We start from the raw sequence: 20,683 nt of genomic DNA, 5'->3' as shown, positions 1-20,683 counted from the left end.
TTAGTTTTCTTATATGATTTTATGAACTTCAATGTAAAAGTTTTCCAAAGTAATAAGTACACTCACTCTCACTGATTGAATTATAAAATTTGGAGAAATATTTATTTCGATTAATCATCTGCTCTTTTAAATAAATTAAATAAGTATGTTGTTATTCCTACAAATAGGACAACATATATTATAGTTTAACCATGGAGTTAAGCAATGGAAATGGAACTTGTGATTGCAAGACAAAATGCTTATATGTTATACATTGATCGTTTAAAATGAATAGGAACATCTAATTCATATGTTACACATATGAGATATAACAACATTTGATATTGGTAGGAGAGGAGGAGAGAATGTTTACTATAAGATGGTAATCCAAATTAGATTCTGAAGATGAATCTTTAAAAAATAGAACAATGAATATATATATAATACTTTCTAAATTAAAATATAGAATCAAACTCTTACAACACATATGAGATATAACAACATTTGATATTGGTGGGAGAGGAGGAGAGAATGATTACTTATAAGATAATAATCCATATTAGATAAAGGAGATAAATCTTTTAAAATAAGAAAAATGTAAAATATATATCATGTAGTCTCTAAAATTTAAATTTAGCATTAACAATTTACAATGATATTTCATTTGTCTTTTACAACCCATACAACAAAAATAAGAAATCAAAAATAACAAAAAAAAAAACGAAAAATGATTTGAGGTATTGTAGAAGAGAATGAGAGAATGTGAAAATGAGATAGTAAAAGAATGTCAATATGAGAGAATGATAGATTGAGAGGGAGGTATTCACCTTGATACTTTAAGGATTTTATAGGATTTTAATATTTTAGAATTTTGAAAGATTTAGAAGACTTTTAGGAGATTTGATTGTGTTTTAGAGTTTTTCTATTTTTCTAAAAAAGAGATGAAATATGATTCTATGAGATTCTATGAGATTTTATTAGTAAACTTTGACTGATTTTTAAATATTTTACAATACAAAGAAAGAAAATTATATGCCAAAAAAAAAAAATTATGCTCAGAGAGTCTAAATCTGGTCAAGATGATCCCATAATAACATACTTATTTCATTGTTGAGATTTGAGTTTCTAATTAAAACCTACAACAAAGAAAAAAAGCTTCTTTGTGGTGTGACTTTAAAATCATTTGTGATGTATAGTATGACAGTGAACTCACTAAGTCTGAGGAGCAAGACTCTGAAATCTGGTTGTTGAATTGGGTAAAAAATGCTTCTGGGAATCTATGATCCCCTTTGGTAACACGATCAATGGTCTAGCCTGCGGATCCATAGCCGTGAAGCTCTGTAGAAAGCTGAGAACCATTCGCATATATATGTAAGATTCATGGAAGAGAGAGTTTACTTCGTGGGCAGTTGAGAACGTCCCCCTTCTTGATTTCTACAGCGTGAAAGCAGAATCACGGAAACAACAGTTGAAGGTTTTGGGGCAATGGGTCGAACAGAGAAGCATTCTGTTTCTTGGGTCCAACAGTTTGCAAAAATCATCTGCGATGATAACTTTGAAGCAGCTTCAGAAGATTGTAAGCTGATATTGCTTGAGAAACCAACGTTGCTTATACTTGATGAAGGTCATACATCAAGGAACAAGGAGACAAACATGCTTATTTCGCTTGCTCGTGTCAGGACTCCTCGAAAGGTGGTTCTCACAGGTACTTTCTTCCAAAACAATGTTGAGGAAGTGTTTAACATTCTGAATCTTGTTCGTCCCGAGTTCTTGAAGCGTCCTGGAACTCGGGAGATTGTTTCCCGTATCATGAGCAAGGCAAAGATACCGAGTGGCAAACAGATGAACCAGAGTAGTATTGAGGGAAGTTTCTTCGCTGCAGTAGAGTTTACATTACAAAAGAGTTTGTACTCTTCTGCTAAAGCCAGCTTGATAAAGGATCAATGCGAAATGACCCGTAATATCTTGCATTATCACAAAGCATATTTCAGAGGCTTGCTCCCCTGACTTAGTGAGTTCACTGTCATACTATACCTGCAACAAAGAAATTAAGTGAGATGAAGAAGGGAGGAAGAAAAACCTAAACCAAAAAGATGAGCAAAAGGAAGAAGAAGTGTCGTGATCTGAGTTTTCAATTGTGGTGTGACTTTCTGTAGAAATTTGTGAGCCACGAACATATTGCATTCCACTTCTTTATTTGTGCTTTTCATTATCATGATTCGTTTTGTTTGATATCTAATGATCAGAAGCTAATTATGTTCCTGTTGTAACATATATGGATTCTAAAAAGAACAGCCCATTAATTTACCATGATCAGATATACTTTTACGACGATGAGGTATACTTTGCGCAGACACAGAGGCAAATTGCAGTCCAAAAAACAAAACAAGCTGAGGTATTCTAGTTAAAATTGAACCTTGAGATTCAAATTAAGAGGGAGAAGAGAGAGAGCTTACTGAACAGAGATGGTGGTTTAATTCACAGGAAGAGATGAAACTTCAGGAGGTGACTGCTGATCGGCGAAGATTAGAGCTGTCATCGGAATTATTTTTCATCGACTGTTTTTTTTCTCTTCTAAATCCTTTAAAATCCTACCTCTTGAGGTAGGATTTTGTTACTCATATTTGTCAACTAAAAAACCTTAAAAAGTCTTGCAGAATCATTCAAAATACCATTTTTAAAAAAATTGTGATATTTTGAATAACACTAGATTTTAAGTAAGTTTTATAAATCCATGATTGAATAACAAGAGATTTTAGATTATTTTAAATGATTTTACATAAATTTCAAGTTGAATAACATAGGATTTTAAAAGATTTTTTAAAATCATGAATTGAATAACAAGTGATTTTAAGAATACTTTAAAATCTTTCAAAATATCAAGTTAAATACCTCCCTCTGAGAGAATGCTTATTTATATGATAAGAAATGATGGAAGTTACATTTAGAACTATAGAGTTACAATAGTAATTTATTGTGTTTGAATAAAATTGAGTGGTAGAATATGATTAATGCATAATTTATTTTATTTTCAGTTATAATTTTATTTTAATGTGTGAGTTAAATGTATTGTGTTTATTGGGTCTTAAATATTGTTTAAAGCAATTAGAAAGCAAATAAAAAAAAAAAATAGAAAACATTAAATGAAAATCAACCAATAAGGAGAGACCAAAACCTTACTTTTATATATATGATATATTGCTTCAAACTTTAAAATGAGAAATATATTATAAACAATAATTTTACATGAGAAATATATTAATTTAGCCAACCAAAATATGAATATAAGTTTAGCCAACCAAAATAAATAAAAAATATTAAAATTTAACCAAAAATAATTTCTCTTGAAAGATAATAAGTTAGTAGGAGGAATGAATTAATGTACAATTATTGGATAGGAGTTACATTTGAGTTAAATGGAGTTACATGTCTTTAATTATAAATAAATATTTTAATTTTTTATAACCTAAAATAAAAGGAATACCAAGTGGCTGAATCAAAATTCACATGATTTGGTTGTTTGTTGATATAAACTCAACACTTACACATAATATTTCAAAATAAAAAATATTACTTTTTAAGTGACAAACTAAATTAGTTTTCTTATAAAATTATATGAATTCTTCAATCTCAATAATTTTTAAAATCCCAAGGATAACTTATATTTTTTTGGTTTTCACTCATCAATTTAATTTATAGTGCTAGATTTCATACTAATGGTTTCATCTTTAGAGAATTTAGTGAAATGATATTTTTAAAATTATATTTTATTTTTATATTTAAGTTCCAGTTGAATATGTTTTGTTTTTTGGATCATTTTTTATTTTGATTAAAGACACAAAAAACCAATTGTTTAATTATGTTCTTTTTGTTTTCAAAAACCTCAAATCATAAATATATATATATATATATATATATATATTATATTGATATCTGCAGATTTAACAATTGGATCACAAAACAAAATAGTCTTTATAAATGGATAAATGGATAATTATATTGATCTTTAAATATTATATTGATCTTTATAAATTATTTAAAATGATACATGAATATGTGAGATAACCAGAGACATAATAGATAATTAAATATGGATCATTTCAACTTTATGATCTTATGGTGTGGTGAATATTGTAAGGAAGTATGAAAATAATGACTTATAAGATGTTAATATAAAATAGAAAATGGAGATAAACATTTTAAAAGATTAAAATAAATATATAAGATATACATATCATATAAACTCTAAAACTAAGCTTTTACAATAAAATTTGATTTGAATTTTTATAACCCATACACAACAACAATAACAATAAAATACAAAACAAAACAAAACAAAAAAGAGATTTGAGAGTAGTGGAAGAAGATGAGAGAATGAAAAAGTGATAGACTAAGAGAATAAGATAATGAGTATTTATAGGAAGAGAAATGATGAAAAATTACATTTAGAAAAATGAGAGTTACAATTCTAATTTATTGTTTTGTTTTAATACAATTGATTAATACAACTTAGTGGAGAAATAAAATTAATGCATAATTTATAGGGAAAATTTATATGATTTCAGTTTTATATTATGTGAGTTAAATGTGAAAATTTATTGTTTTTAATTTGTGTTTTAATATAAATATTTTTTTTTATTAAAATTGCATTGTCAAGTGGACGAATAAGGAGAGAGTGAAACCTTACTTTGATTCATTAACAATATCGTAATACGTAATACGTGTTAAATCTGTTGATAAGAAATTGACAGTGTCAATTATAATTAACTGTAATTAATTGATATCTATATGTTCAACTTCTATAAGAGCAACAAGGTTTCTATCCTGGGACTTATGGGTTATGCGCCCACCACACTTTCATTGCGCCGTTCTAATCATTACTTTCTTTTTCTTCAATTTGTTAAGATAAGTCAAGATTTATAAATATCAAAAATTTAACATAATATTTTTATCATTCTACATCTTTTACACAATAATAAGAGAAAACCAAAATGAAAAAAAAAAAACTTTGGTAACAAAAAAATTGATAAAATATATATAGAAGGTCTCCATCTTGGAAAAAATGATGTGGTAAATATACAGATGAAAAATAAATCTTTGTTATAATATCAATGTTTAAGTTTATATTATTTACATTTTACTTAAATATGTAAACTGTAAACAATATGGTGTATATTATTTCATGTATTTTGATTTTATTATTTGGTTCTGAGCTACATAGACTATGGGAGAAATTATATTAGTTCTCGATATCTATGTAAAATTCAGAGTTTTATATTAAAAAAAATTGTCGAGAGCAGATTTTTTTTTTTTTTGATATCTCAGTTCTATAAAATCTGAAATTATCATATTTATGAAATCAGAATGACGGTCATGTTCTTTCAATGGTTTTGGTCTTCTTTGAAAGGGGATCTAGTGACTTTGATTAGAGATTTTTTTTGAATGAGACCAATATTCTTCTCATTCCTAAAGTTGATAGGCCACAGCGGATGGCGGAGTTCAGACCGATCAGTCTTTGTAATGTGAGCTACAAAATTATCTTTAAAGTATTGTGCTTTCGGTTTAAACGTTTTTTGCCTCTCCTGGTCTCAGAAACTCAGTCGGCTTTTGTCTCTGGTCGCTTAATCACAGATAATATTCTTGTTGCTAGGGAGATGTTTCATGGGTTAAATACCAACCGACAGTGTAATTCGGAGTTTCTGGCCTTCAAAACGGATATGAGTAAGGCATATGATCGGGTTGAATGAGATTTTTTGGAGGCGGTTCTGGTTAAATTAGGATTTGATAGGAAATGGACATCTTAGATCATGTGGTGTGTTTCTTCAGTGTCGTATCAAGTTCTTATGAATGGTCAGCCTCGGGGTTCTATTATACCACAGAGGGGTTTACACCAGGGGGATCCCCTATCACCGTATTTGTTCATACTTTGTACCGAGGTCTTGATAGCGAATATTAAAAAGGCTGAACGAGAGAAGAAATTAACAGGTATCACAATCACCCGTGATAGTCCTACTGTTTCGCATTTGCTGTTCGCTGATGATAGTCTATTTTTCTGTAAAGCAGAGGCGACTGAATGCCAGACGGTAATGAAAATAATAGGTAATTATGGTAAAGCTTCCGGACATGAGGTTAATCTGGAGAAATCTTCTATCATATTTGGTAAAAAGGTTCCTACTGCTCTAAGAGATCAGTTAAAATCAGTTATTGGTATATCTAAAGAGGGTGGTATGGGTTCTTATTTGGGTATTCCTGAAAGTCTTCAAGGTTCGAAAACTAAGGTTTTTGGCTATGTTAAGGATCGGTTGGATGACCGAGTCAATGGTTGGTCTGCCAAGTGTTTATCGAAAGGTGGTAAGGAGATTATGATTAAATCGGTAGCGTTGGCACTTCCTACCCATGTTATGTCATGCTATAAACTGCCACAGGAGTTGACGTCTAAACTAATGAGTGCTATCTCTACCTTTTGGTGGAAGTCCAATGATAAGGCTCGAGGTATGCATTGGATCGCTTAGGATAAATTGTGCAAAGATAAGGCTCGAGGTATGCACCTCGGCTAGACTACCACCGTCGGACCCCTCACCACTGGACCACCGCCAGAGCACTTTTGCCGGACCACCACCATCGGGTCCCTCACCGCCGGACCACAGCTGGACTACCACCGCGGGACTGACCTTCGGACCACCGCCAGATCCCTCCTATGGCCACTAACCACCACCACTCTCCATTGCCACCAAAACTGCCCTAATGGCCATTGACCAATGGTTAGTTACCTAAGTTTCTTGATTAATTGGTTATATTTTTCATACTTTTTTTTTGTTTTGGTTATCACACAAATTCACCCTTTATAGAAACTCTATATAGCTTGGTGATATGATACATTATGTCAAAAAAGTTACTTCTCAAAGAATTAAAAAAAAAACGTAATGGCGCAATCCTAAATGTATTATAAATCACATAACGTGTTCTAGATTTTGGTATTTAGGTAAAATAGTTTTTTTTTTCTTTTTAATAACATGCATGATGTTCTTTTACGAATGTGAGTAGGATTTATATGTGTTTTTTTTTTGGTAACAAATTTTTATATGTGTTTTCCCTGTCCATATATAAAACAAAAGACCTCTCCGCCTTATAAAAAGAAACTTGGGCATACACAATTTGTGACACAAAGAACCTACCTAGCTAAGCTTCATCCACAAGTACAACAGCCGTGAAGACATAAAGCCACCGTCGAATCATGATGGTGACTCGACGACGATCTCAAATCCCGGGTTCACGCTTCAATCCCACAAAATTGCAGCTCATCGACCGTTATCTACGCTGGAGAAAGGAAGGGAAAAGCTCTAGTTATATATACGAGATGAATATATACGAGAAAGAACCGTGGCTTCTTCAGCACGTAAGACACTTTAGATCCAAAAGGAACATGTGGTTCTACTTCTTTACGAGAAAAAAAGCTGACTCGAAAAGAATGAGCCGAAAGGCGGGGGCAGGTACGTGGAAGACGAATGGTTATAAGGATATAAAAAAAGACGGAGTCAAGGTCGGAACTATGGAGCTTATAACCTTTAGAATCAAAAAGAAAAAGACGGGTTGGGTGATGCACGAGTATATTTTGGATGATCATCAAGTAAAACAGAGATCTCATCAGGAAGTGGTTCTGTGTACAATCAAGTTTAAACCGGGTAAGGACAAGACTCTTAATGCATACGCTCCAACACTCGAACCTATAGTGATTGGACAGCCACAGCCACAAATACAGCCGCCGCGTGGGGAAGAAGAGAATCAGAATACTAATGATGTTCATGTCGCTTCTGCTGAAGATATTCAATACTTGGGTGCTCCTCCTCCTCGCGAGACTCAACAAGGCATTGAGCAGCACCAAGACTTTGGTTCCTATGGCCAGCTCGCTCATCAGCAAAGCCATATTCTTGGACTAGTGGAGGGGTCTAATCATCAGCATCATGGTTATGGATACATGGCTGAGTACTACAACCAGCCTCGGAGACAAGAGATGGATGGTTCACACTCGGCTCATCCATACGATCCTTCACAGCTTCCTACGGAGCTTCAAGAACAATACATATTGGCTGTTCAACATCAACAGTTGCGAATGGAGCAACATCAACGCCAGATTATTGGACAAGCCACCCATCTCTCTTCACAGCTTCCAGTTATGATGATGAACCAATCCATAGAGGAGCGCCAGTATGGCCAGCCGTATCATCAGCGCAATGATCTTTCAATGGTTCATATGGAGACTCAAAAACAAGACAATATGGTTGGACACTTGGCTTCTCAACTAAAACATGGGGAACAGAACAATGTTCCTTTGATGACTATGAATCAAACCATAGAGACCCCACAGCCGACTAACAACCTTGTGCATGAGCATTATGGTTATGGGAACATGGATGAATACCTTAACCAGTTTTGTAGACAAGAGACGGATCCTCCACTCTCGGCTCAAGCCATAGGGGTGCATCATCGGATTGGAAGCTCTGGTTTATACTCGGCTCAACACAATGATCAAAATCACCAAAACGTTACGAGTTTCAAGGAAGACGAATACGATTACAACCATCTCATGCATCTTTTTGAAGGTTTACCAGATCCCTCACAACTTCCAATGGAGCTTCAAGAAGAATATATATTGGGTGATCAATATCAAAACTTCTCAATGGAGCAACAGCAACACCAGATTAATGGACAAGCCACACATCTCTCTTCGCAGTTTCCAGTATCAATGAACCAAGCCATAGATGAACCGTATTGTTGTCAGCCATATCATCAGAGCAATCATCTTTCAGTGGTTCGTATGGAGACTCAACAACAAGGCAATGAGGAACAAGACAATGTTCCGTTGATGACTACGAATCAAACAATAGAGCCGCCAAAGTTGACTCAAGAACAGCAGCAACCTTGTGAACAAGCCAGTACTCGCAACGAATTGACTCAGGAGATGGATCCAGAGATTGCTAGTTTATTATTTGGACAAAACATAACAGTAGAAGAAGCCACGTTAATGGCTACATTAGGAAACTTGTAGTTTAATATTCCATTCTTTTCTTTATCCATTTGTTAGTTGAGGGTTTTCTCTTGCTTTGTTTTTAAAACATTCTGGCATCTCAATAACATATTTTTATATATATACTCTGTATAAAGTCGAACAAGAGGATGCAAAAAGTTTAATCAGATCTTAAATATTTCTCAGAGACTGAGAACAAACCAACCAGAACATTAAGTAACAGAATTAATGAACAATAGCCAAAATAACAGTCTCTTTTCTTTTACCTTGGTGATGCTTCACTTCCATCTTGCTTTATCACAGAACATAAAACCTGTCTTGAGATGTAACTTTCGAGCTCCCTTGAGACTTCTGTTAGCTTCAAGTCAAAGTTACTCCTGTATTTTTGCTTTGGTGATGGCACAGTGGCAGATGAAGAGCCTGAAAACCTTCTCCTTGGGCTTGAGAATCTTCCTGGTGAAACCTGAAGCTTTACTGCTGCACTTGCTGATGGTGGTAACACGGCGTTAGTATTGTCGTCTGGATCTAACAAAAGTCCAAATTTAGTCTCTAATGGAAGTGGCTTAAGTGAATCTTCTTCAGTATCGGTAACTGGTTTCGGTTTTCTCAGTCTTTCCTTTGCTTTCTCAGCTGCTTGTAGAGCCTTTTCACTGCTTAAAGTTATCAGTTTCCATGGGTTCATGCTTACATGAAAACCTGGTTTCTTGTTGATCAGTGTGGAAGGTGAACGTTCATCTCCTTCAATCTTTATAGATAGTCTCTGCTGATTCTGTTTAAAAAAACAAAACAGAATCTTTGAGAATCCTTCAAAAGCCACAACAAGAGAAGGAAAACAAAAAACAAAAGCTTTTAGACAATCACCTCATTTGCTTTCCTGCACATGAATTTGGAGATAAACGTGTGTCTTGGTCTTTCAGGTGAATCAAAATCTGAGCTTTCATCTGAAGATGAATCTAATTCATCAAAAGGGTCCACTTCTGCAAATTGATTCTCCTCCCTCATGGCTAATATATAGTCATATGTTCTCATCCCCTGCAAATATTTGAGCATTACATTACCTTGTCAAATCAAACTACTTCTGCTGATAAATACTAGCTTCATGGTTAGGAGACTGTAAGAGTTACCTTTCTTATGAGAACTACATGGAAGAGGAAAAGCTGCCCCATGGCAGCCGAGCCATAGGCTGTGAACAAGACTAATATAACCTGTAAGAGTACAAAACATTACAAACTCATAAGCAAGAGGAAGCTGCATTAGATGTCATGAGGAAGAAAGCAAATGTTGAGAACATAAGTATAGGAAACTATACAGATATTGTAGCAACAGCCCATCTAGGGAACTCTACGTAAAGCCTTCTTTTCAAGTCGATTTCCATCCCTTTCTTGTCCACAAAACATCTGACAAATACGGCAATGGCTGTTCCACCTTCTATAATTAGCTGTTACAGTAAAACCAGTCAATACCATTATGTCAATGAACCAGAACGTTTCAGGTTTATGTTTAAGTAGTTGAGAGAGCAATCAATACTCACCATGAGCAAGACGAAAACCATAAGGAGTATAAACGTAGTGTAATTCTTTTTCCCAACGCAGTTATTGAGCCACTGAATACACCAAATACACACAGTGAAAACTTATGTATACAAATCCAAGACAGAAGAGCAGTTTCAGAAACAAAGATTCCCTTAAAAACCTTACCCTGCAATGGTGATCAAACCCTTCAACACACCGGTTACATGTCCTGCAATGCTTACTACTGCGTTTAACCTAAATAAAGAAACACAGATAAAGTCTTCATGACATAAGTGGTTGATAATGTGACATGAGTGCACTAAAGAAAAAGGCAAACCTCTAAATCACAAAGTGAACAGTAAGAGATGTCATCTTCATCTTTAGGATCTGGCGTAACAGAAGAATCATCATCTTTCATAACAAGTGGGAACGGAAGGAGTGGTTCAAGCTGCACACTGCTTTTCCATGGATCCAAATAGGTACGTCTGATAAAATTTCTCAAGATCTTACTCTCTAATCTCCTGAAAAACCTCACAACAACTTGACTCAAAACAACCTTAAATCTCAGCTTCATCAAGACTCCTTTAGATTTAGACTTTCTCTTTCTCTTAACACTAGTCTTATCCGTAGGATCAATCGCAGTACACCTCACGAATAAAACTATAACCGAAACCGCCTGAAAAAAGGATGAAAAAATCTCTCAGCACAGTGTTGGTTCTTCAAGATTCGATTACAATACACAAATCCAAGTTCGTTGAGTTTAACTCTTACCACAAAGGAGAAAACTGAAAGAAGTGAGATAATAGCTATTCGATTCCCAATGAAGAATCCGAGGAATACATAAAAGGATACCACCAGAACACTATAAATAACAGCTCCCACAATCTGCACACAAAGCAGCTCAATTTAGTAACCAAGAATCAAAAGATGCGAACTTTGCTACAGGATTCATCAAAAAGTCAAGATTTTTTAAATCCTGGTGACACATAAACATTATCAAATAACTGATTCAGCTCAAAAATTGAAGAAACTCTCAGCACAGAAGGTTCATAGGTTCACTCCTCAATAGATCGAAGTAGATGAAATTGAAAGAGTTACAGGGAGATTTCTAAATAAAGTAAGAAACTTTCTAAAAAAAGAAGGTGAAACCTGTAATGGGTGTAAAGGTTGTTGCCAGCCATGGCGTCGTCTCATCATCATTGTTAACTCCAAAAGATTTGATTTTTTTTTTTTTTTCAGATCTTCGCCGAAGAAGAAATCTCTAAGCAAATCATGACTCCATGAGACCGCTCCTCTCTTAGCTCAAAGACTACTCTGGTTTTTTTTTTATTCAAGGGGATTTAATAATAATTAATCTGATTGAGTTTTTGGTTTTGTTTTTTTTTTGTTTTTGTATTAAGAAGAAGAGGACGACGACGAGACCAACGGTCGGGTTTTCAAAATTTGAAGTAACGCTCGGAGATCTACTTTACTTTACTCATCCGGCGACTCTTTCATGATTCATTTCATTCATTGACCTTTTTTTTTAACATGACTAATTTATAAATTGGCCCATTTATGTAATGATGTCAAACTTTGGGCCTTAAATGGGCCTTAAACTTCATATGTTGTGTGGTAAATATAAACTTTTTTTTTCGATGTGGTCAAAACCGTTTCGTTGATAGAAGTAGAACTGAGAGCAATGCAAAAGGAGAATACAAACTACATCTACATGACTACATGGGGTGAAATAAGACTCATTATAGGATAGAATAACCCGAGATCGAGTTCATTGTAAGCTGTTAAAACCTAGTTCCTTTAACATATCTTTACATATTTTGTTTGTTTGTAATCATTGGTAACATGGACCAACGACAATATCATATTTTGTTTTGCAGTTGTTGACAGTAGCAGCTTCGATCAATGATTAATCTATTACTGTTTAGTAGTAGTTAGTGACCAGCGATAGGACTATAACTATCAATGTTCTGAATGGAGACGTGCGGGACAACTTCGTATTTATTTTATTCATCCGCGATAACAACAAGTTTCAGCGATTCATCGCTTATTGAAATATATTGCTAACATTTTTAGTAGGTAGTTACTAAATTGCTTATCCTTTTCGTTGATAGTACCACTGGTTTTCCACTTTTTATCCACTCGATATAACAAAAATGTTAATTTACTCATATTATACTTACATTGTTATATATAAATAATACACCAAAATTTTTTAACATAAAATATTTAAGATACATACATATATAGATGCAGATACAGATCGATCGGTGTCATTCTTTCAACATATATGAAAAACAAAACAAAAAATAAACAGTAGCCGAAATATAGTCCTATCAAAAAAAACCTATAAGAGCTCTCTCTCTCTCTCTCCATATCCATTTGTATATAATGTACACCAGAAAACATATGATACGCATTATAATATGTGTGTAGTAATAACAATAAATATAAGATAACATAATTTAATAATGATACTAAATTAGTTTGTAGAGAAAGTGGTGCAAGACTGAGGAAGCTGTGGCGAATCTCCATTACTACTACCTCCACTTTTCGCATCAACCTTGTTATCATTAATAATATCATTATTATTATTATTGTCGTTATTACCACCTCCGATAATGTTTGAGATCGCAGCCGCAAGCGCCGCCGTGAAATTCGGATCCATGGCAATCGCAGCCCTAACTGAATCGACCATGTCACGTGGTAGTGCTTGTGGACCCAACAGATTAGGTAATAATAACTGCGGATTGTTATTATTATTGATTGACCTAATTTGATTAGCGTTTGGTAAAAACGCGGCGGGACCATACTGGCTCAGAAACTGCGGCGGTGGTTGTAGTGGTCGAGGCGGGTTGGTGAGGTCTAAGGTTATGGTGGGAAAAGGAGCGGAGGCGGAGAGTGTGGCGATTGTGGAGGTGTATGGGAAGTTATTGTAGAAGGAAGATGATGACGTGGCCGAGGGGCTAGAGAGTGTTTGGTGCAGGTTGCTTGTGGTGGAGCCAGATAAGAGCATTGCGGCTGCAGCCGAGGTGGTGGCGGCCATGGCGGTTGCTGACGGTGGAAGAGGATGGTTATGGTTTCCTTCGTATGTTGTGGTCAAAATAGTTGTATCCTCCGCGCATCGTTGGACCTATGTACACATTCAGATAAGCAACTCAATATTATTTTGTTACGTAAGACAATTGAGTATATAAAAATAAAATAAAAACAAAAATAAAAACAATTGAGTATTCTTTAAAAGTATGTCGCACTCTACTTTTGTGATTCAAAAATAATATACACAATTTTTCTAGGGATTTAGTAAAGCCTTTCTAAATTTGGAATGGTTTTCATGTTATCTTCTTGAAAACTTTCCAAATTTATTTTATGCAAAACTTTTGAAATTTCTTAAACTTTTATAAGTTGACAAGGATATGTAACTCATTAGCGTTGTCATTGTATCGGCTCCGCATAATACATATTATTGACCAATAGAATTAACCTTATAAATCAATACATAAATTTAACATCAAATATTTTTTTTCTGCATTTTTCCGGTATAATTCTAAATTTATTACTAACCTGTTTACGAACAGGGCATCCAACGGCCATGGTGCAGCGATAGTAAGCCCGAGGACATGGATTTCCTTTGGCCATTTTCTGACCATATTTTCTCCATTGACATCCGTCATTTACCTATATATTAAGTAACAAAATTAATCTAATTTCTCTAACTTATATGTATAGTTATATGTGTAAAGAAAAATTTAGTAACATATATAAATTAGAAAGTTACCGTGGTGGCATCAGATCTAGCCCTGACGGAAACCCTAGCTTTTCGAAAGGGTAGCTGATCATGAGGGTTTTGTTGCTCGTCAGGATTATTACTCTTGTTTTGGTCTAATCTTGGAGTTTTTGGTGATCGTCCTTGGTGCATATCACGATCATCCACGTCGTCTGGTGACCGTCGTTTCAAGGTAGTGGCTGCGATTTCATTGTTCATGTCCTCTAGAGCTTGTGAAGAACCAGCTTGAGGTATATCCTTTTCACCAAAAACAAAAATTAAAAAGTTTAAGAAAATGTATTAGTTTCGTAAGAAGTTTGACAGTAAAATATTTGAGAGTAAATTCACTCCATAATAATTATCTTATAGGGTTGGTATAATTCAATTATATTAATTTGGTCAGTTAAACATATAAAACCAATCGATCGATCACAACGAGATACACACACACACACACGCATACATATGATAAACTACCACATACAGATGCATTCACCTATAAACAGAAAAAAAAAAATATCTAAGGCGATCGAAGACTCATATACGTACATACTGTCGACAGAAAAAAATGTGATGCATATAGAGGAACGTACCTAACTACAAATAAAGATTTTTTAAGTCTGAAATATCTCCGAAAAAAATACAAAATTTAATTCTCCATTTAATATTTAGTTGTATTTTTGATCGAGTCATTTGGCTATTTTCTTTCTCTTTTTTCTTCATATTATAAAATAAAAGCTGTATTCATTTAGTTTGCTTATGGCTTTTTTCAATCAGGTGGGGATGAAAATCTAAATACATAACCGAACTACATCTATTAGATAACTATATTGCACATGGTTTCAATTTTTAATTGATACTTTGAAACCGGATAAATCCTACGCTGAAAACTAAACCAATCTCCCAGCTGTGAAACAAGTAAATATTAAATAACTTCAAAAAAAAAAAGAGAACAAATATCATAACAAAAAGAAGTTATAAAGTACTGTTACTTTATATATATATATATATATATATATATATATATATATCTCATTTTCATGAATTGATGAAATGATATATCAAGTACCTCATGTTGTTTATGTAGACCTTCCACTTGTGTCTGTCTTACCAACAAAACTCTTCTTTGGAGGTTGTTATAACTCTCACTGATCTCATCTAATAAATGCTTCAGTTTGTAATTCTCCTCGTGGAGCCTCGCTAGCTCCAATTTCAGCCTAATAATCTGCAAAAAAAAAAATTATTGATTTTAACAGTAATAATATTAAACACCTCACTTATTATATTAACAACCTACAACTTTGTATACGGAACTAAACGATATGACAAGAAAAATTAATTAAAATTGTGTATATATATACAGAAATGAAAAAGTGCATTTAGAAACTCACATGATCCGAGATAGTCAAGTATACAACAGAATTAACTATCTGATTAATTTTGTTTACAAACACCGAAACTATGTTTTAAGTTGTTAACCAAAATTACAGCGAATGATGAAAAAAATTAACAACTCAGAAACACTTACTTGGGTTTTGGTTTTGGTTTTGTCATCGCCATCATCGCTTGATGTTCCATGCCATGAATTTACCATAACTAAGTCATCCTAATTATAGAATGAAAAGTTTATGTAATGAATTACTAACGTCCAAACATATAGTATATTTTATTCACATCTATAATTTAGAACCTTACATTAAAACCGGAAGATCCAACGATGGTAGTCGTCATTCTCACATGGCCAATATCATCGTACGGCTGACTTTTGGCGGAGAAGAAATCAACTTCTTTGATAGGCGACTCGTGACGATGTTCCTCCGAAGACTCGTTTGGTTGATCATCCTTTGAGTCGGAATCCCCCCGGAGAAATTCGCCGGAGTGCAAGAACGCAATTTCACGGGGATCTTGAGTATGTTCTTCCATTAATTTGCAGACAAAAGAAAGAAATAAAAGGAGAGAGAGATGTAGAGAAAGAAGAAAAAAAAAAAGAAAGAGTCTCTTTATATAAAGACTCAATTTATGAGGATAACTAAGTTGTGTAAAGTCTTAGCTAAAGGTGTCTTATTTTCAACGAGAAATCACTCTTTTGTCAAATGTTACACATTTTTAGAATGACCAAGCAACTCTTGTTGCATTTATTTTTTTTATATTAGTTGGTTGATATTTTCAAGAATTCATAATAATTTATGTTATACTCCCTAAATAATCACGTAAATGATGTGGAATTTCAAATGTTATACTATTTGATTATGTTTTCTTATGCATAATGAAAAAAAAAATGCGATAGTTATATTCTTAAGGTTAATATGAAATTTATAATGTCCAAATTAAATGACGTGTTGAAAAATATTGATGATAAGTATCAGTCTGACTCTTTCTTTCAACTTTTAAAATATAGGAAGATGATCGATCTTGGAGAGTGGTTCCTAAATGTCAGATGTGATCTCAATATTTATATATACGTCGTTATTGTTATTTTGTTTTCTTTCTAATTTTGTTTAGAAACTGTTTAGAAAATTATATAATTATGAAAAAGGATATCCAAAATATTATTTTAAAATTAAATCATTTCGGTTTAAAACGTCAGAGATGTACACGTGTAAAAGTACAAAAGGGTAAGATCGAAAGAGTGACGTACGTGTTAAATCGGAGATAAAAAAAAAAAACGTCGATAAGTAACGACGTGAGAAGAGACTCAAGAGGAAAAGGACAAGAAGCGTTGTCTTGAAGTCAACGGAGTTGACGGCACGGCATAACGGTGGCACTATCGGACGGTGATAAAAAAAAGAACCTAATCACCAACTTGACCATTTCATTGAAAGCTATAACTACCAAGTCATTTATTTTCTTTTTAGTAGTTCACATTTTTTATATACAATAGTTTTTATAACATTAATCAAAGTTTCAATTTTCTTAATCTGTCATCGTCAACGAGCTCAGAGAAGACCGTCGTGCAAGGTCATTAGAATATATTTATATAATATGGATATTATTATGATTTGGTTAGTTATTTCAGATTCAGATTTGATATCTTTATATTGATTTGTTTTCTAACATTTTTTTAGTATATATAGTGTATATACAAGTATACTTCACAACTTTTATGTGTGGATGGATTATATTAATATAGGATGTTTAGAGGATTATTTTTGTTTCATAATATAGGATGTTTCCAACTTTCTATGCAACTTTTAGATTAATTTTATATTTTATATTATGCAGTATTGGATATGATTGGTTAAACTTTTTAAAAGTAACTTTTTCTTAATATGTGTGTTTCTACTAAAACATCATATATTTTGAAACGGATGGAGTATATAATGGTAGTATGTAATTACTATAATCCATTTCACACCTAGTATATAGATCATTAAATGATGTGTTACGTTACTATAGTAACTAACTAACTTAATTAGATGTTTTCTTATGAAGTAGTTAATGAGAATTTTCAATGATTAGGTTAATCTCTACATTATATTTAGTCTTGTTTGTTTAGTCTGGATGAAACGTTTTTTCTCATGAGTCATATAATCTTTAGTATAACCAAATTTAAATTTGGCAACCAAATTTAAATTTGGCACAGTTGAAACCGCATTAGATCATTTCTCGCAGTAAGAGTGAGGTGCTAGCTACCACTAAGCGAGAGAATTAAGTGTATCATTGTTATACGGCATATTTGAAAGAATTATATGCCGTATATATATGCATCATTGTTATTTCGTTTATTATTATGCATAAGTTGTCCCAAAGAATGAAAGGACTAAGTGTTTCCTATTGCTCGATGGACACATAATTGAAAAATATTATACACCGTATTTCTTCATAATCAACATCACATTTTTAAAAAGTATTATGATTTATAATTTTCTTATAGATCTATATAATTTTCAAATAAATACATATAACTGACTTTTGTCCTTTTCGTTACGCGTTTCTACTCGTCGACCAGTCTCTTGTGATTAGAAATCAATTTCTTGTGAGGATGTTAATATAAATGTCGATATTATCTATCAAAAATATAAAGAAAATAATTTAATGGAAGATGTGGAAAGAACTTTGGTCAATGATGTAGAAGATGCCATGTTTCCAGTTGACACTGAAATCTACAGCTGGAAGGTCCTTTTCCTTTAGGGTTTTTATTTAATTATATATTAATAATCGTACTTAGTACTATAAAATATAAATAAACGAGAAACAACATTTCATAATTGATAAACTTATAATATACTAGAACATAGAGAAAAATTTAATACATACGAGTTTTTTTTTTTTTTCTCTTTTTTTTTCTTTTTGGTTTATACATGTCCAACATTTCAACTTTCAAGTCGTGATCTTTGCAATTTCCATGTGAGGAGATTTCATATATCAGCAAGTCAATGATAAGTTTAAATATACCTTAAATAATAAATGCAGTTTGGTTTGGTATGATTTTTTAAAAAGTATATAGCAGTAAACAATTATTAAAATAGCAATGTATATTTTTCTTACAGTTACCAAAATATCATTATATATTTTCTGTTATTAAAAATCCTGAAATTTATTTTCTCAAAAAAAATAGAATGATTATTTAAAGGGAGATTAGGTCAATCTTCTGGCCTTGTCCATTACCTTTTTTTTTTGTACAACAAGTTTTTCATTCATTCATACTTAAACGGTTACAAATGAGAAGTGCATACCCTTTTTAATATTATTTTGGTAAATACCCAATTTATTTCTAATCAAAAAACTAATCAAACTAGTTAACACATGTCTCTAATGAATAATGACTTACTATCAATACAACATGTAAAAAAAGTGAATTAAGACATGAATTCCTAACATATTTCACGTGAAATGATATGTAAATACGATATACTGATGCAAAATTATAAGTTAAAACATCGTTTTCCGTAAATGAAAAGAAATTTTATGGTTTTTTATTTGTTTTCTGATTAAAATTTTGAAAAATGATAGACTAATACAAATTGAAAAAGATGAGATAAAAAGATAAGGAAATCTTCCTTGCCCAAACACGATAATTCTCTGTAAACAAAAAAAAGTTTCAATAAACATTTCATCCCTGAATTAAAAAATGCTATCGTATATATATATTTGCAAAATTGATTTAGCATTGTATGTTTTTTTATGAATTGACACATTAATAAATATTCTTCTTCTTCTCTATCTCTCTAGTTATCTCAATGCCTTGCTCGAGCAAAAAACTGGTCATGAGTAAAAGTGCCTTCACAGACCAGCCGAGATGACACATCTATAAATAACCTTCTACCTTTTCTTTCTTTGATATGTATAGAAGTAACCAACTATCATTCCCAAAACTTGAAAGTGATTCACATATATGCCAAACATCTAGAGTGCTTTTGAACTAAGAAAAATAATTATATGTTGAATATTTACTACTTTCCAAACATAAACGAAAACTAAAATTGGAATGGGGAAGAAGAAATCGAGTAAACGAAAACGGCGCTTAGGTAAAGCCCAAAACAAGCAAATAAAGTCTACAAGTTAGTCCCACACTTTGCCCACACGTTTGGGAGGGAAAAACAAGCAAACAAGAAATTAGATAGGCAAGATGAAGATATGGTCCACTAGTTTTTCCCTCTTTAAATTATTTTATTGATATATATATATTTTTTTGCAATGTATAACGTACATAATACGTTACATATTTGTATGTAAGTGTAAATCATATAAGAGGATTTTAATCATGCAATATGGTCCGCGGCTATTTTGCCGATAGTTGTTAACTAGTGAGGGATCGTGGAATTCTAGCTAGATTTGTTAATTAAGTTTGACCTCCTAGTTAGCTACTTATATTTACTCTCCTCACATGTAAACACTGTATATATATGTATTGTATTTAGTAAAATATATTTTAGATAATCATAAAGTAGTCCAATATTGTACGCTTCGGATCATGTACCTACAAGTTTATAGTATAATTTTGTAATCGTTTAGTTAAAGTACTGTGGCACATTATCAACCATTCATGTTTTTAAGACTTGTTTAACACTAAATTTCATCATATATGTTATTTAAAAACACAAGTTCATCGTCTATTATTCAATATAAACTGATGTTTTGTACATTTTCTGAAATTTATATATTTATTTTAATAAACAAGACTTAGTATATAATTATAATTATTTCCTGACTTTTAAAAAATAATAAAGAAATATATTTTATTTAGCATTTGAATACTTTTTAAAGAAAAACTAAACATGTAAAACAAAAGAAATACAAATTTATCGATAGTTACAAATTTTATAGTTGTATATATATACTTACATACTTTTTTTTTTTTTTGAAATAATGCAGAAGCAACGAGGTCCAAAACTAGCTGGGACCAGCATGTAGGGGGATTAGGCATCAAATTGCCAATCTTTTTCGTAGCAACTTTGAAAAGGG

At 32.6% G+C, this 20,683-nt stretch overlaps 3 protein-coding genes across 3 annotated transcripts; 1 reads left to right on the top strand and 2 right to left on the bottom strand.

Moving 5' to 3' along the window:
• On the top strand, positions 8,387-9,025 carry LOC104746993. Its single transcript, XM_010468560.1, has 2 exons — positions 8,387-8,480; positions 8,580-9,025. Exons 1-2 carry the CDS (start codon positions 8,387-8,389, stop codon positions 9,023-9,025), a joined length of 540 nt encoding a protein of 179 aa, XP_010466862.1.
• On the bottom strand, positions 9,162-11,968 carry LOC104713305 (protein S-acyltransferase 18). Its single transcript, XM_010430400.2, has 9 exons — positions 11,665-11,968; positions 11,287-11,400; positions 10,853-11,191; positions 10,702-10,770; positions 10,536-10,607; positions 10,314-10,442; positions 10,129-10,209; positions 9,866-10,036; positions 9,162-9,773 (listed from the first exon to the last, which is right to left on the bottom strand). Exons 1-9 carry the CDS (start codon positions 11,713-11,715, stop codon positions 9,267-9,269), a joined length of 1,533 nt encoding a protein of 510 aa, XP_010428702.1. The 5' UTR covers positions 11,716-11,968; the 3' UTR covers positions 9,162-9,266.
• On the bottom strand, positions 12,724-16,281 carry LOC104713296 (probable WRKY transcription factor 47). The gene is made up of 6 exons (XM_010430388.2): positions 15,974-16,281; positions 15,807-15,884; positions 15,348-15,503; positions 14,291-14,536; positions 14,077-14,190; positions 12,724-13,645 (listed from the first exon to the last, which is right to left on the bottom strand). Exons 1-6 carry the CDS (start codon positions 16,199-16,201, stop codon positions 12,995-12,997), a joined length of 1,473 nt encoding a protein of 490 aa, XP_010428690.1. The 5' UTR covers positions 16,202-16,281; the 3' UTR covers positions 12,724-12,994.

Source organism: Camelina sativa, chromosome 2 (assembly GCF_000633955.1).
Source record: "Camelina sativa cultivar DH55 chromosome 2, Cs, whole genome shotgun sequence".
Lineage (NCBI taxonomy): Eukaryota > Viridiplantae > Streptophyta > Magnoliopsida > Brassicales > Brassicaceae > Camelina > Camelina sativa.
This window is presented reverse-complemented; position numbering and strand designations above follow the sequence as displayed.